The sequence below is a fragment of the Chlorocebus sabaeus genome, chromosome 26 (genome assembly GCF_047675955.1).
Source record: "Chlorocebus sabaeus isolate Y175 chromosome 26, mChlSab1.0.hap1, whole genome shotgun sequence".
Lineage (NCBI taxonomy): Eukaryota > Metazoa > Chordata > Mammalia > Primates > Cercopithecidae > Chlorocebus > Chlorocebus sabaeus.
In genome coordinates this window covers 56,873,020-56,885,516 of record NC_132929.1, presented here as the reverse complement: position 1 = coordinate 56,885,516, position 12,497 = coordinate 56,873,020, and the positions used below count along the sequence as shown (strand labels likewise).

The following is a 12,497-nucleotide window of genomic DNA, read 5'->3' as shown; positions in this document are numbered from 1 at the left end:
GCTGGTCTGAGACTCCTGGGCTCAAGCAATCCTTCCACCTCAGCCTCCCAGTAGCTGAGACTACAGGGAGGTCTCAGTGAGGCTGTGTTACCGTGCCTGACCTAAGACTGAATTTTAGAGAAGACTCAGCCTCTAAGAGTGCCCTAAATGAAAACAACTGTGCTCGGAAGAGAACACATTAAGGAGTTATTGCCCATTAACACAAAAAATGAAGTCATCTGCCACATCTTTGCAACTGGATTACTGGAGAAAAGCAAGGCCCCTCAAAACAGAACCACGGGTAAGTAAATTGTGGTGAGAGGAGCGTGAGAGCTCAGATTCTGGTACTGATAAAGAGAGAAAACCTGCAGAACCACACAGCGAAGCAAGCCGAAAGAGCCAGGTATGGCAAAAGAGCACTTGGAAACAGGCGGAAGGTGGACCAAAGAGAAGGGCTCTGAGTGGATTCCCAAAATGGACTGTGCCTACTTCAATTTCAACAGGTCTGTTCTTAAGAGTTACATTCTTCCTGTTCACATACTGGCTGCCTTGAATTGCAAGCCAACATTCTATTTCCTTTCTAGAAAGATCACTGTGCTTTCCCCTTATGTCAAACAGTATTCATAACATTTCTGTTTTTCTTTTTTCTCTTTTTTTTTTTTTTTTTTTGAGATGGAGTTTTGCTCTGTCGCCCAGGCTGGAGTGCAGTGGCGTAATCTCGGCTCACTGCAACCTCTGCCTCCCGGGTTCAAGCCATTCTCATGCCTCAGTCTCTTGAGTAGCTGGGATTATAGGCGCCTGCCACCACACCCAGCTAATTTTTGTATTTTTTAGTAGAGATGGGGTTTCACCATGTTGGCCAGGCTGGTCTCAAACTCCTGACCTCAAGTGATCCGCCCGCCTCAGCCTCCCAAAGTGCTGGGATTATAGGTGTGAGCCACCACGCCTGACACATTTCTGTTTTTCTGTTCACTAATCAGTCAAACTCAAGCAGAAATTCTAAGCTTTCTTCCCTTAATGGCATCATAGTATTCCCTCTGAAAACACTGACAACAAAGAAGTTAGGTTATTAACTTCAACATGTCCAGGAAAGTAACATGCTACTCAGGGAGAATTCCACCCTGAGACTGCTGGCCATGAACACCATTCACAATTAACAGAAGGTGTTTTTCAAGGGTTCCATGACCTCAGAGGATGCCACTACAGTTTTGCTGTGACATGGATTTTCCAATTATGGATCCTGTGAATCACCGACACAAAAGTTATAAAACAGCAAATCATAGTTACGTATTCAAAATGCCTCTGAAATCTATTCCATCCTTTTACAACAAAAAGAAACAGCTTGCGATTAACGATACTTCAAGAGTATGTAGTACAGGGTCTGGCACAAGCAGAGCATAAATAAATGTGTGTTTAACAGTTTGGGGTTTTTTGTTTGTTTTGTTTTTTGAGACCAGGTCTCGCTCTGTTGTCCAGGCTAGAGAGCGGTGGCGCAATCATGGCCCACTGCAGCCTCAAACTCTGGGGCTCAGGCAATCCTCCCACCTCAGCCTCCTGAGTAGCTGGAACTACAGGCACACACCACCACACCTGGCTACTTTTACAAATTTTTTGTAGAGATGGGGGTCCTAACTATGTTGCCCAGGCTGGTCTTGAACTCCTGGGCTCAAGTGATCCTCCTGCCTGGGCCTCCCAAACTGCTGGGTTTTCAGGCACGAGCCACCACACCCAGCCTATGTTTAATGGTTTACTGGTCAAATTAAGGAATAAATGAAATATTAAGTCTTTTGTAATTTGCCTTTCGTACTAAAGGCACTGAAAAGTCTTATTGTCTTCTCTCTGCATCTGCTTTCTCTGACTGTCTCGACGTCTCTCTGCCTACATTACCAAATGCCTTTCTCCTCCACAGCTTTTGTCACCAGCATCAAAAAGAAGGATCAAAAACGACTTCTGTGGATGGCATCAGCAAACACTGATAACAAACTGAGTTACAAAGGTCTCACTCTCCTGTTTCTCCATAAAAATATTTCAGCTAAAATACTCTGCCTCCTTTACACCTCATTCTTTGGGCTATTTGCTTGTTTGGGTTTATAGTTTCAGATCAGTCTGATTCACTGTCTCTTGAGTCATGCTGCCACTTGTGCACACACAGTCTAAAACTGCTCAGCCCTCAGAGAATCCCCTGGAAAGATGTGTGTGGAGGAGGCTGAATCTGCCTACTCCCACCTTAACCAACAGGCAGCCTTTCCTGCAGATTAATCACTTCACTTCCCCAACTCAAGTGACAACAATATGCTCCAATAAGGTGACCCTGATTTTCAGTGTCCTTTCCACAGATATGTCTAAGTAATTTCAATTCATTCCCTCAATTGCTTGTATTCACAACATACTTATATTACTTACCAGTAATGCAAACATAAAACAAGTCTTGATCTTGGGGCTCTCCATCATGCTCAATGAGCTCTCCTCATTGTTCACGCCACTCTTTCTGGCTCCTTCAAACCCTGCCTCTCCGCTACACTCTTTTCAGTAACTTTTCAAATGTTTAAAATAATCATCTATTGGCCAAACGGCAACAACCACCTTTCTTACCAAATCTACTTCCTCCTGAAACCCTTACTCTGGATTACATGCCCACCTTAATACTCATCATCTGGGAGGATTCACTGTCTTTATCCACGCATAAGGGGTCTGCATATTGGTAGTATTTATATCTGTTTCGAGGGCCGGACAGCTCACTCTAGCATGCGTAGGAGCTGGCACAGATAGGTAGTGGGATAAAAGATGTAGAGACATACAAAGGATGGGTTAGTATTGTTTTTCTCTTCAATACAGACCTTTCAGTGTCACAAGAACACCAATGCAACGAACACAAAGTGGATCAGGCCTCAAGCCAATACATCTGGCCCTTTTTTTTTGTCTATGGTTGTACCAGTGGATATTAAACCCTGAAGATAAAATAAGATCCAAGTACCTGTAAGAGTCCAATGTAGGAAAAATTAAATTTACCCCACTTATTTATGGGGCACCCATTATGTGCAATTTACTCAACAAATACCAATGAGTGCCTATTATTTTAAGACACTGTGCCAACTGTCAGGAATAGAGAAGACATAGTGTCCCTGCCCTCAGAGATCTTTCAGTTTAGTGGAGATACAGTTAAATAACAGATATAGCAACACTGTGATAACTCAAGCAAAGGGGCCAAGTACCAGGTGCACAGGGAACACAAAGAGTGTCCTAATCCAATTAAAATCCAGTCAGGATCCATTGTTCCTAGCACAGGAGAAGAGCAGATACAAAAGGCTAGGTGTGAGCAGAAGAGTGGAGATAAGTCCTTAGTGTGGGGCTTTGGGGCCTGCAAGGCACTGCACCTTACAGTCCTCCTGGCGGAATAATCTAACTACAGAGACGGAGATGACTCAGAACAAGGCAAGTTCTCCAATCAGTGTCCTGGGGAGTGTGGTTAACTAGGAGGGCAGGAAAGATAAAGATTCCCAAAGAAGACATGGGGGATGGCCGGTGGAAAACAGAGTCTCACCCAGTAACAAAAGAATGGGTACATGGGATGGAAGGCATTCCTGCCACGCACTGACCTGAATTAACCTGTAAAAGAACAGAGAATAGGGTATGTTCCAGGCAAGTAAGAGCAGAAGAATCATACTGAACAGCAACAGGAAAGTGGTTGAGGGGCTGACTGGCTTCAGAATTAGGTAACTCCTAAGTCAGCAGAATAACCAAGACACACAAATGCACCTCAGTTCTCAAAAGAAGACATTCATACAGCCAACAGACCTCTTGAAGAATCTGATAAATATGACAACCGTAGCAATGGTGCCGTGGCAAGAGTACTAAACTGGTAGTCAAGAGACCTACTGCTGATTTGCTGCCAGACTATCCTCCTGTCAGATGAGCTGGGTGAACGTGAGCAGTGTCCATACATGAGTTGGGAAATAAATTTAGCAATTCACAACCATCATTCTTTTTTCTTTTTTTATAAAAGTGAAATAGGCCGGGCATGGTGGCTCACACCTGTAATCCCAGCACTTTGGGAGGCCGAGGCAGGAGGATCACGAAGTCGGGAGATCGAGACCATCCTGGCTAACACGGTGAAACCCCATCTCTGCTAAAAACACAAAAAATTAGCCAGGCGTGGTGGTGGGCGTCTGTAGTCCCAGCTACTCGGGAGGCTGAGGCAGGAGAATGGCGTGAACCCAGGAGGGGGAGCTTGCAGTGAGCCAAGATGAAGCCACTGACCTCCAGCCTGGGCGACTGAGCGAGACTCCGTCTCAAAAAAAAAAAAAAAAAACAGTGAAATAAAACAACATATTCTGCTACGTGTGTTGCCCAAAGAAAAATTACCGTTTTGTGAAGCATTAGCTTCAGGTACATAGATACAGACGTGTATGTGTGCTTGATGAAAATGTAAAATGTGTTTCTTACTGTGAGGTTACAGTCAAAACAGTTTGAAAAGCACAAGACATGAGGATTTGTAAGGTTCCTTCAAATTCTAAGCTTCACATGCAGCCTTTAAATTCTAACCTATTTTACAGGTGAATAAATTAACTTAGACATGAGTTGTGGTATAACATTAAATAAATCATGGGTACTCTTTAGACATCCCATTAGATAATTCAAAATTATCCAAAACAATTCCCCTTAATTCAACTGATACACCATCAGATAATTCAACATTATTCAAAACGACGCCCCTTAATTCAACGAAATATGACTAAAAAAAAAAAGTCTCCAGGAAATAACTACGCTCCACGTCTGCTGTAACACAGACACACCTGTATATTTGGGGCAAAGGGCCAGTCATGTGAAAGGCTTTCACTGTAATGCAAACATGCACACACAGGGGCAATGTTCTATGGAAATTCTTTAAAAATCTACTCAAGGTAGCATTTTCATGTTTCAAATTTTAAAGATCTAATGCCAACCTTATTTTTAATACCTTTGCCAACAGCAAATTCTAGCAAGCTATCGACTGTGTGTGACACATACTTTTGAAACCCTTTACTGGAACAGGTGGCTTTTAACTACTTACAGAGTCTGACCCAATGCATCTGCATATGATACATTCTCATCTACCTAAGCCACTTTCGAAAAGCTATAATCCCAATGAGGGCATCCCCTTCAGGACTTCAGGAGGGCATAAACATGCAACATACAGCAAATACTAAGTACTTCCCTGTTGGACAAGCCATTTTCCAGACAGGCAAGGAGTCACTTAGGAACATATGCTTGAGTACGAATGAAAAAAGAAAAGATCATTAACGTTGGTGATGTGCATAAGCCAAGCAAACGGGTTTTAGATAAAAACTACAGAAGGGTCCATGGCGACAATAATGCCTGGTGTACTTCTTCAGGGGACTCTTTCATCTGAAGAAATCAAATCTCATCATAGACATGGCCTCAGGCTATTTTCACCATCACTGCTATGAGGCAGGTCGGAAAGGTCACAGATACCCAAACTGGAGCACAAACAAGTAACCTGACCTGCCCACGTATCAGACTTTTGTCTAATTGTGAATAAAAGTCAGGTTTTTGGTTTGCTTCTTATAAAACAACCAGGTCTAACCCCTAAACCATGCCCCCAGTCTGTGCCTGGCTCACAGATGGCCCACCCTAAACACTTTTCAGTTCTTCTGTGAACGCTAATTCAAGGTCAGAGATTTCCCAGCCCCTGTAAGATTCGAACTTATTCTGGGCTGTTATGGAGGCCGTGTTGAAAGTGCCAGGCCCATAGCTACCAGCTAACTTCCTGCCCCACAGTGCCACTACTCTGCCCCACCAGGAGGCAAACTCCCCGCTCCACCTGACCCTCCAGCTGCCTCCAAGGCTGCCCAGACATTGTCCTGCCGGCACTTTACAACCAGAATGTCTTTCAGAGGCCATCCTGTCTCACCTACTGACTTTACAGGGAAGGAAAGTGAGGTCTAAAACCCATGTGCCTTGCCCAAGGTCACTTCAGCTCGTGCAAACGAAACACAAACCAAGTTGTTTCTTTCTGCCTGGTACTTAAGCACCCACACGCTGCCACTAGCGGTGGCCGGAGCCACAAAAGACCCAGCCGGTAGGCCGGCGGCACCCAGGCGAGCCAAAGCCAGCAAAAATCCTCTGAGTGCGAGCTCTCCAGGAGCCTGAACGCTGGCGCGGCTTTTGGAGAAGGTGGGAGCAGGCCAGGGAGAGACAAGAAAAGCGAATTTACGGCGGCCAGGGGGCTCTCTGCTGGCCCACAGTCCCGGAGGAGGGGACCCTGTCCCGGCAGGCCGCCCCAGGGACCCCAAGAGACCTCCACCCCGCCTCCCCAGGGCTGGAAGCCAGGACTGGAGAACCCGGCGGACTCACCGGGTGCGCAGCGCCTGCCACGCGGCGTCGATGTCGGCGTAGAGGTTCTTCTCCGAGGGCTTGCCCGAGCTGACGCCGTAGCCCGAGTAGTCGTAGGAGAAGATGTTGCAGTTGATACGTGAGCCGAGGCCGATGTAGAAACTGCACATCTGGCCCAGGTCCACGGCGTTGCCATGCGAGAAGAGCAGCGTGTAGCGGCTGGAGGGCGCGCAGCGCACGAACATGCAGCCGAGCCGGTTGTCCCGGGCCGTGCGCGAGAAGAAGACCTCGACTGCGTCCAGCTCGCGCTGCGAGTACTGCCAGTCGGCGCGCTCGCTGAGGTGCAGGCTGCACGCGCTGGGCCCCGCGCCCGCGCCCTCCTCGGGCTGCTGCGGTGCCGGCTGGGCCGCGGCGGCGGCGGCGGTAGCCTGGGCCGGGGCCGGGGCTGGCGCGCCGGGGCCGCGCTGCTCCGGCGCCAGCACAGTGTAGGTGGGCTCGGGCGGCAGGAAGGCCAGCTTGGCGGCGATGCGGCTCGGGCAGGGCGGGCAGCAGAAGAGCCAGCACAGCTCGCCCAGCGAGAAGCCGTTCATCCTGGGGCCTGGCTCGGGCATCGGGACGGCCTGGTGCCCGCCGCCGGCCCGGCTGGCTGGCTGGCCCGGGAGGACGGAGGGAAGGCGCGCGGCGAGGGAGCGGGCAGGCAAGCGCGGAGGGCGGCTGCAGCCCGCCCGCCCGGCGGCAGGAGGAGGCGGAGGCGAAGGAGGGCAGGAGGCGGGGCCGGCCCGGCGGGCGCGGCGCTCGGAGCCCGGGCAGGTCAGCAGCGGCCCCGGAGCCCAGGCGAGGCGCGGGCGGCCTGGGCCCGCGCGCGGCACACAAAGCCGGCGGCGGCGGCCATGGCCGGCTCGTGCGCGCCGCCCCCCCCCACCCCACGCTCCCGTTCCCGCTCCCGCTCCCGCACGCCCGCCGCCGCCACTTCCGGGTTACCGCGCGGCGGCGCCCCCGCCGGGACACGGCGCAGGGCTGGGCATCGGGGCGGGGCTCCGCGGGCAAGGGCACGGGCACCTTCCCCGGCCTGGGAAGCATGTTCTCGACCTGCAGCAGACAGGGTCTCCCAGGCGGCTCCGGGGCCCAGAGGAGCCGGGCGCCGGGGCTGGGGGCTCTGTCCCCGGATAGCTGGGCGGATCCGCAGAGGGGACCCTGGAGGGGGTGCATGTGTCCCGGGGTGGACCGCTTCCCTCCCCTCCCCCTGGGATTCCCTCCCCCAAATCCAGGTTTCTTCCTTGGGTGAAGGTTCTTGGGAATCTACTGAAAACGAAACTAAGGGGTGGACAAGAGTTGGAATGTACCCGAAATATTTGGCTTTCTCGTGTGTGCCGCTTTCTGAACGGCTCAGTACCAAAAGTTCTCGGCACCGTAAGGGGTACCGGGGTTGTGGGATAGGGCGGTCATCAGTGTGTTTCCTATTAGGAGAGGCTGTTTCTGTGTAGGTAGCAACAGCGTTTCCTTTCTAAGAGCATGGTTTTACCCTTAGTACATTTCTGTACCTATACAAGTCAGCTGTTAGAACAGGAGGGTACTGTATTTAGCAACAAACCACGTTGAGGTTGTCATTTCTAGTCCCACGTGTGGCAGATTTTCCGGTAGTAAGTATATACTAGGTATCCTTTACAGTGTTTGTGTCTCTAGAGTTGTTTTGGGTCCAGGATTTTAAGTGGTCTTAGTCGTGAACGATTCTTATACTGCTTTAAATCCACTGTAATCTTGGCAGCCACCTTTACATGATTTTTCGAATATAACTCTCAGTGCCTTGAAACTGTGCTCTGGTGCCAGTTTCCACAGAGCCTTCTATACTTCCTTTTTCCTGCCTGATTTGGCAGCTGAAGAATTCCCTTTCAGGAACTGACAGGAGATACCCTTCCTGGACTGCCAGCAGGGCAGCTGGAGACTGGGAGGTTGGCACAATCCCTATGCTGGATCTGTTGTTTTAACTCACAGATATCCTGAGAATTTTACCTTTTGTTGTGGCTTTCTACAGGACGAGTATTTTGAGCACCCTCATCTAAATGAATTGTCCATACTGATTTCATTAACCTTCAGGACCTCGCTTTTAATTTTTTCTTTTTTAAGAGACAGGGTCTTACTCTACTGTCTAGGCTGGCCTCCCAACTCCTGGGCTCAAATGACCCTCCGGCCTGCCTCCCAAGTAGCTAGGACTACCAGCACAGCACCTTGCCCAGCCAGGACCTGGGTTTTAAAAGACCGTTTCTTCACTAAAACAATTTTAGTTGTTTTTGAACTATTCAAACTTGATTTTTAAAAACCTGGTAACAAAGCCTGTTCAGATTGCATATTTGAAGTCTGTTTTGAAGGTTTTCACAGTTGGTGAAACTATTCACATAAAGCCAAATTTTAGCTTTGCAGGTTTGAAAAAAAAAAAAAAAAAACTTTATACAGCTGGGCACAGTGGCTTACACCTGTAATCCCACCACTTTGGGATACTGAGGTGGGTGGATCACTTGAGGTCAGAAGTTCAAGACCAACCTGGCCAACATGGTGAAACCCCATTTCTACTAAAAATACAAAAATTAGCCGGACATGGTGGCGCACACCTATAATCCCAGCTACTCAGGAGGCTGAGGCACGAGAATCGCTTGCAGCCAGGAGGCAGAGGTTGCAGTGAGCTGAGATCGTACCACTGCACTCCAGCCTGGGTGACAGAGTAAGACTGTGTCTCAAAAATAAATAAAAATTAAAAAGACTTTCTAACTTGCTACGCATTGGTATACTTTGGTCACTTTATTGTATTCAGCATTTATGTATGTAATGTTTTCTGTGCTCACAGCATCCACTGTGTTAGGTGCTACAGCTACCAAGGTGAGCAAAATAGTCCCTGCTCTCAAATACCTTACAATCTAATTAGGACATCAGCAGAAGATTCAAAACAGTTTTTATGTGCCTTTAAGAAATCAAGTCCTCATAAAAGCTAAGAAGACAGTCTTGCATCCTGGTTCAGTGGTGATATTTCTATGGGGAGCTAAGGTTATAGTCGAGTGCATTAGTCCCTAATCTAATTCAGAACAAGAATAGAACTTTGGGAACTGAGATGAAAGGCTATCTAACAGCTCCCCTCAATCAGTCTTTCTCAGATACCACTCCTCTCACCTGTCCTTTGATAAGAATTGAATAGCCCCTTAGTTCATGAAAGGGGGGATTGATGAGAGTCTCAAGTACTTGTCTTCTGTGCTGTTGATGGAAAAGACAGTCTTTATATTTCAGATGGCCTGGCAGCAGGTTAGCATTGTTAGAAAAATTTAAAAGCTAGATACTTGTTTATTTATACCTGATCTCATTCCACAAAGGATTTGTGGAGTGTGATTCAGTGTAATATGAATACATAAGCAAATAAATAAAAGCCTGGCTTTTGTTTTCATTCTATTACAAGGCTACAAGAGGTGGGCTGAAAGAGCACTTATTCCGCAGGAAAACTTGTTGGTTCAGGTTTGTGTGAACATTCAGTTGAGACCCTAAAATTATATGCCATTGAGTGGAGCTACCCAGCCTTTCTTATCTCGTGCCACATATAGCCAGTGGTAGAGTTTATGTAGCCCACTGACATGAGATGTGCTGCCCAGGGGATAAGAGGTTGAATATCTCAGCACGTCTCTAACATCTGACATCTCTAACAACAAATGCGTTAGTGTGCTTTGTCATATTGGTTGGGAAACTTTAACATACAGCACAGAAAGAATGCACTTGCCCTATAAAATGTGAAGATTGGGGATTACCAGCTGTCCACTTTGACCTTAAAGCAGTGGTCCCCAACCATTTTGGCACCAGGGACTGGTTTCATGGAAGACAATTTTTTTTCCGTGAAAATCCTAATTAGATTCTCATAAGGAGTGCACAATCTAGATCCCTCATATGCACTGTTCACAATAGGGTTTGCACTCCTATGAGAAGGGAATGCTGCCACCGATTTGACGGGACGGAACTCAGCAGTAATGTTCACCCACCAGCTACCTGCATCCTGCTGTGTGGCGCAGTTCCTAACAGGCCACCGACCAGTACAGGTCCATGGCCCGGGGTTTGGGGGCCTCTTCCTTAAATTTCTATGTCATTCTGATCATCTTAGTAGAGAAAGGTCTACCTTTGAGTTCAGGTCAGCAAACGTATTTACTCTGCTAGGTACTTACCGTGAGTCAGTCACGGAGTTGACTTGGGAATGTAAAGGTGGCTAATGCACAGCTCCTCCTGCCCTCAACAAGTACGTTGTATGACCTGCCTCTTAGAGTAACTCTGTATCCTGCCAAGCCAGCCAGTATTGATGAACTAAACAATATTCCACACAACTAAACACCTTGATCTCTATTACTTAATATTGGCCCTTTACACACTGAATTTTGGCTTCCACACTAGTCAGCTGGATATGGAGTTGCTCAAGACCACTTTCATTTGTAAAAGTAGAACAAACTTTTGACCATAAGAGAAGGATACTCATGTGTAAAAACAGAATCTGTGTCTTGATGGAATCTAAGGTAATGTTGCCCCATTTTACATTTTTTTTTAAAATTTGGGACTGGGTACTCAGTGAAATCAGGGATCATGTCTATTTTGTTCATCATTGTTTCCCCCATGACTGGCATAGAGAAGATGCTCAGTAAATGTTAATTAAATTGCTAAATTAAAGAATGAGAGGCCAGGTGCAGGGGCTCCCATCTGTAATCCCAGCACTTCAGGAGGCCGAGGCAAGCAGATTGCTCGAGTTCAGGAGTTTGAGACCAGTCTGGGCAACATGGCAAAACACCATCTCTATAAAAAGTACAAAAAGAAATTAGCCAGGCGTGGTAGTGCACTCCTGTAGTCTTAACTACTCCAGAGGCTGAGATGGGAGGATCACTTGAGCCCAGGAGGTCAAGGCTATAGAGAGGTGTCATCATGCCACTGTACTTCAGGCGTGGTGATAGATCAAGACTTTATGTCAAAAATAATAAAATAAATGTCAAAGAATGAATGAATTATTTAGTGAGTACATCCAAAAGACCAAGCCTGTTCCTTCTGGTTTGGACAGTATTATTGGAGTTATGGGCTTTGAAGAAGATACAAAGTGGTCCAGAGCCAATGCCAGCATCACACTGTGTCCTCTGGCTAAGGAATTGTGACATTTTCTCCATATTTGTTACCAGTAGAGCTCAAATTTTGTTCTGGTAACACTGTAACCAGTTAAGACACAGTCACTCAACCTCCCCTGCCTTCAGGATGGCCACATGAAAGGATTCTGTTCAACAGGCCCTAACTGGAGAATATTGGGGGATCTTCTGGAGAGACTTTTAACAGAGCCAGGTTCAGCTGTAATGTTTCCCTTCACATTTTTTTGTTGTTGATGTTGTTCCTGCCTGGGTTGCAGACACTGTTTTTTGAGCAACAGCAGCCATCTTGCAAGCATGAGGGTAAATTTCACAGCTGAAGATGGTGGTGCAGAAAGATAATCTATTTCCTTCATGGTTTAATAGCTGCCCAGATCTCACCTAAATTGTCGAGGCTTCTTATGTGAAAAAGCTAGGTCTTTTTATGTCATTGTAGTTGGTTTATTTGTTACCTGTAACCTAATGCAGCGTTAACTGATTCAGGAATCAGAAGCAAAGATCTTACATTGTTCTTAACTGCTTTTTCAATAAGGACAATGAGTACTTTCTTGATCAGTAGTGAAACAGTATGCCTAAATCCTGCTTGCTCCTCCGTATTTAAGTATGACTGACTAAAGATGGGAAAATTTTTTGAGGAGATAACCAGTAAAGTAACAAATCTGAAATGTGAAAACATGAAAAGCTTATAATTTTTAAAACAAGACAAATGATACTTTGAGGCTGGAAGTTCTGTGCTGGCATTAACTAGGGTAAGAGGCCTGCCATTCAACTAAACACTTTTGGAGGCAAAATATCTTTTCCCAGAATCTTTTTCAGTCTGAAGGCCCTTATCCAAAGTGTTGTAAATGAGGTGACTGGAACCCAGCCAGGGAGAGCTCTGAGATCCACAAAGCTCTGAGAAAGCACTGCAGAGATAAAGATTGAAAGAAAGAAAACACCAACCACCCACAGAAATGTGGTTTCATAGTTCCTATAACCATGGTCATTCCATGGATGATAATGCCCTCAAACCTGCATTTCTGACTAGTCTCATCCAATCTCCTA

At 47.0% G+C, this 12,497-nt stretch overlaps 1 protein-coding gene across 1 annotated transcript in view; it reads right to left on the bottom strand.

Annotated features, from left to right (window-relative positions):
* ABHD17C (abhydrolase domain containing 17C, depalmitoylase) overlaps window positions 1-7,036 on the bottom strand; it is a 61,196-nt gene extending 54,160 nt beyond the window's left edge. Inside the window, exon 1 of the mRNA XM_008015659.3 lies at window positions 6,334-7,036. Within this exon, the coding sequence (XP_008013850.1) occupies window positions 6,334-6,923 (590 nt within the window). The 5' untranslated portion in view covers window positions 6,924-7,036. The remainder of the gene's footprint in view (window positions 1-6,333) is intronic.
* Between the last annotated feature and the right edge of the window lie 5,461 nt (window positions 7,037-12,497).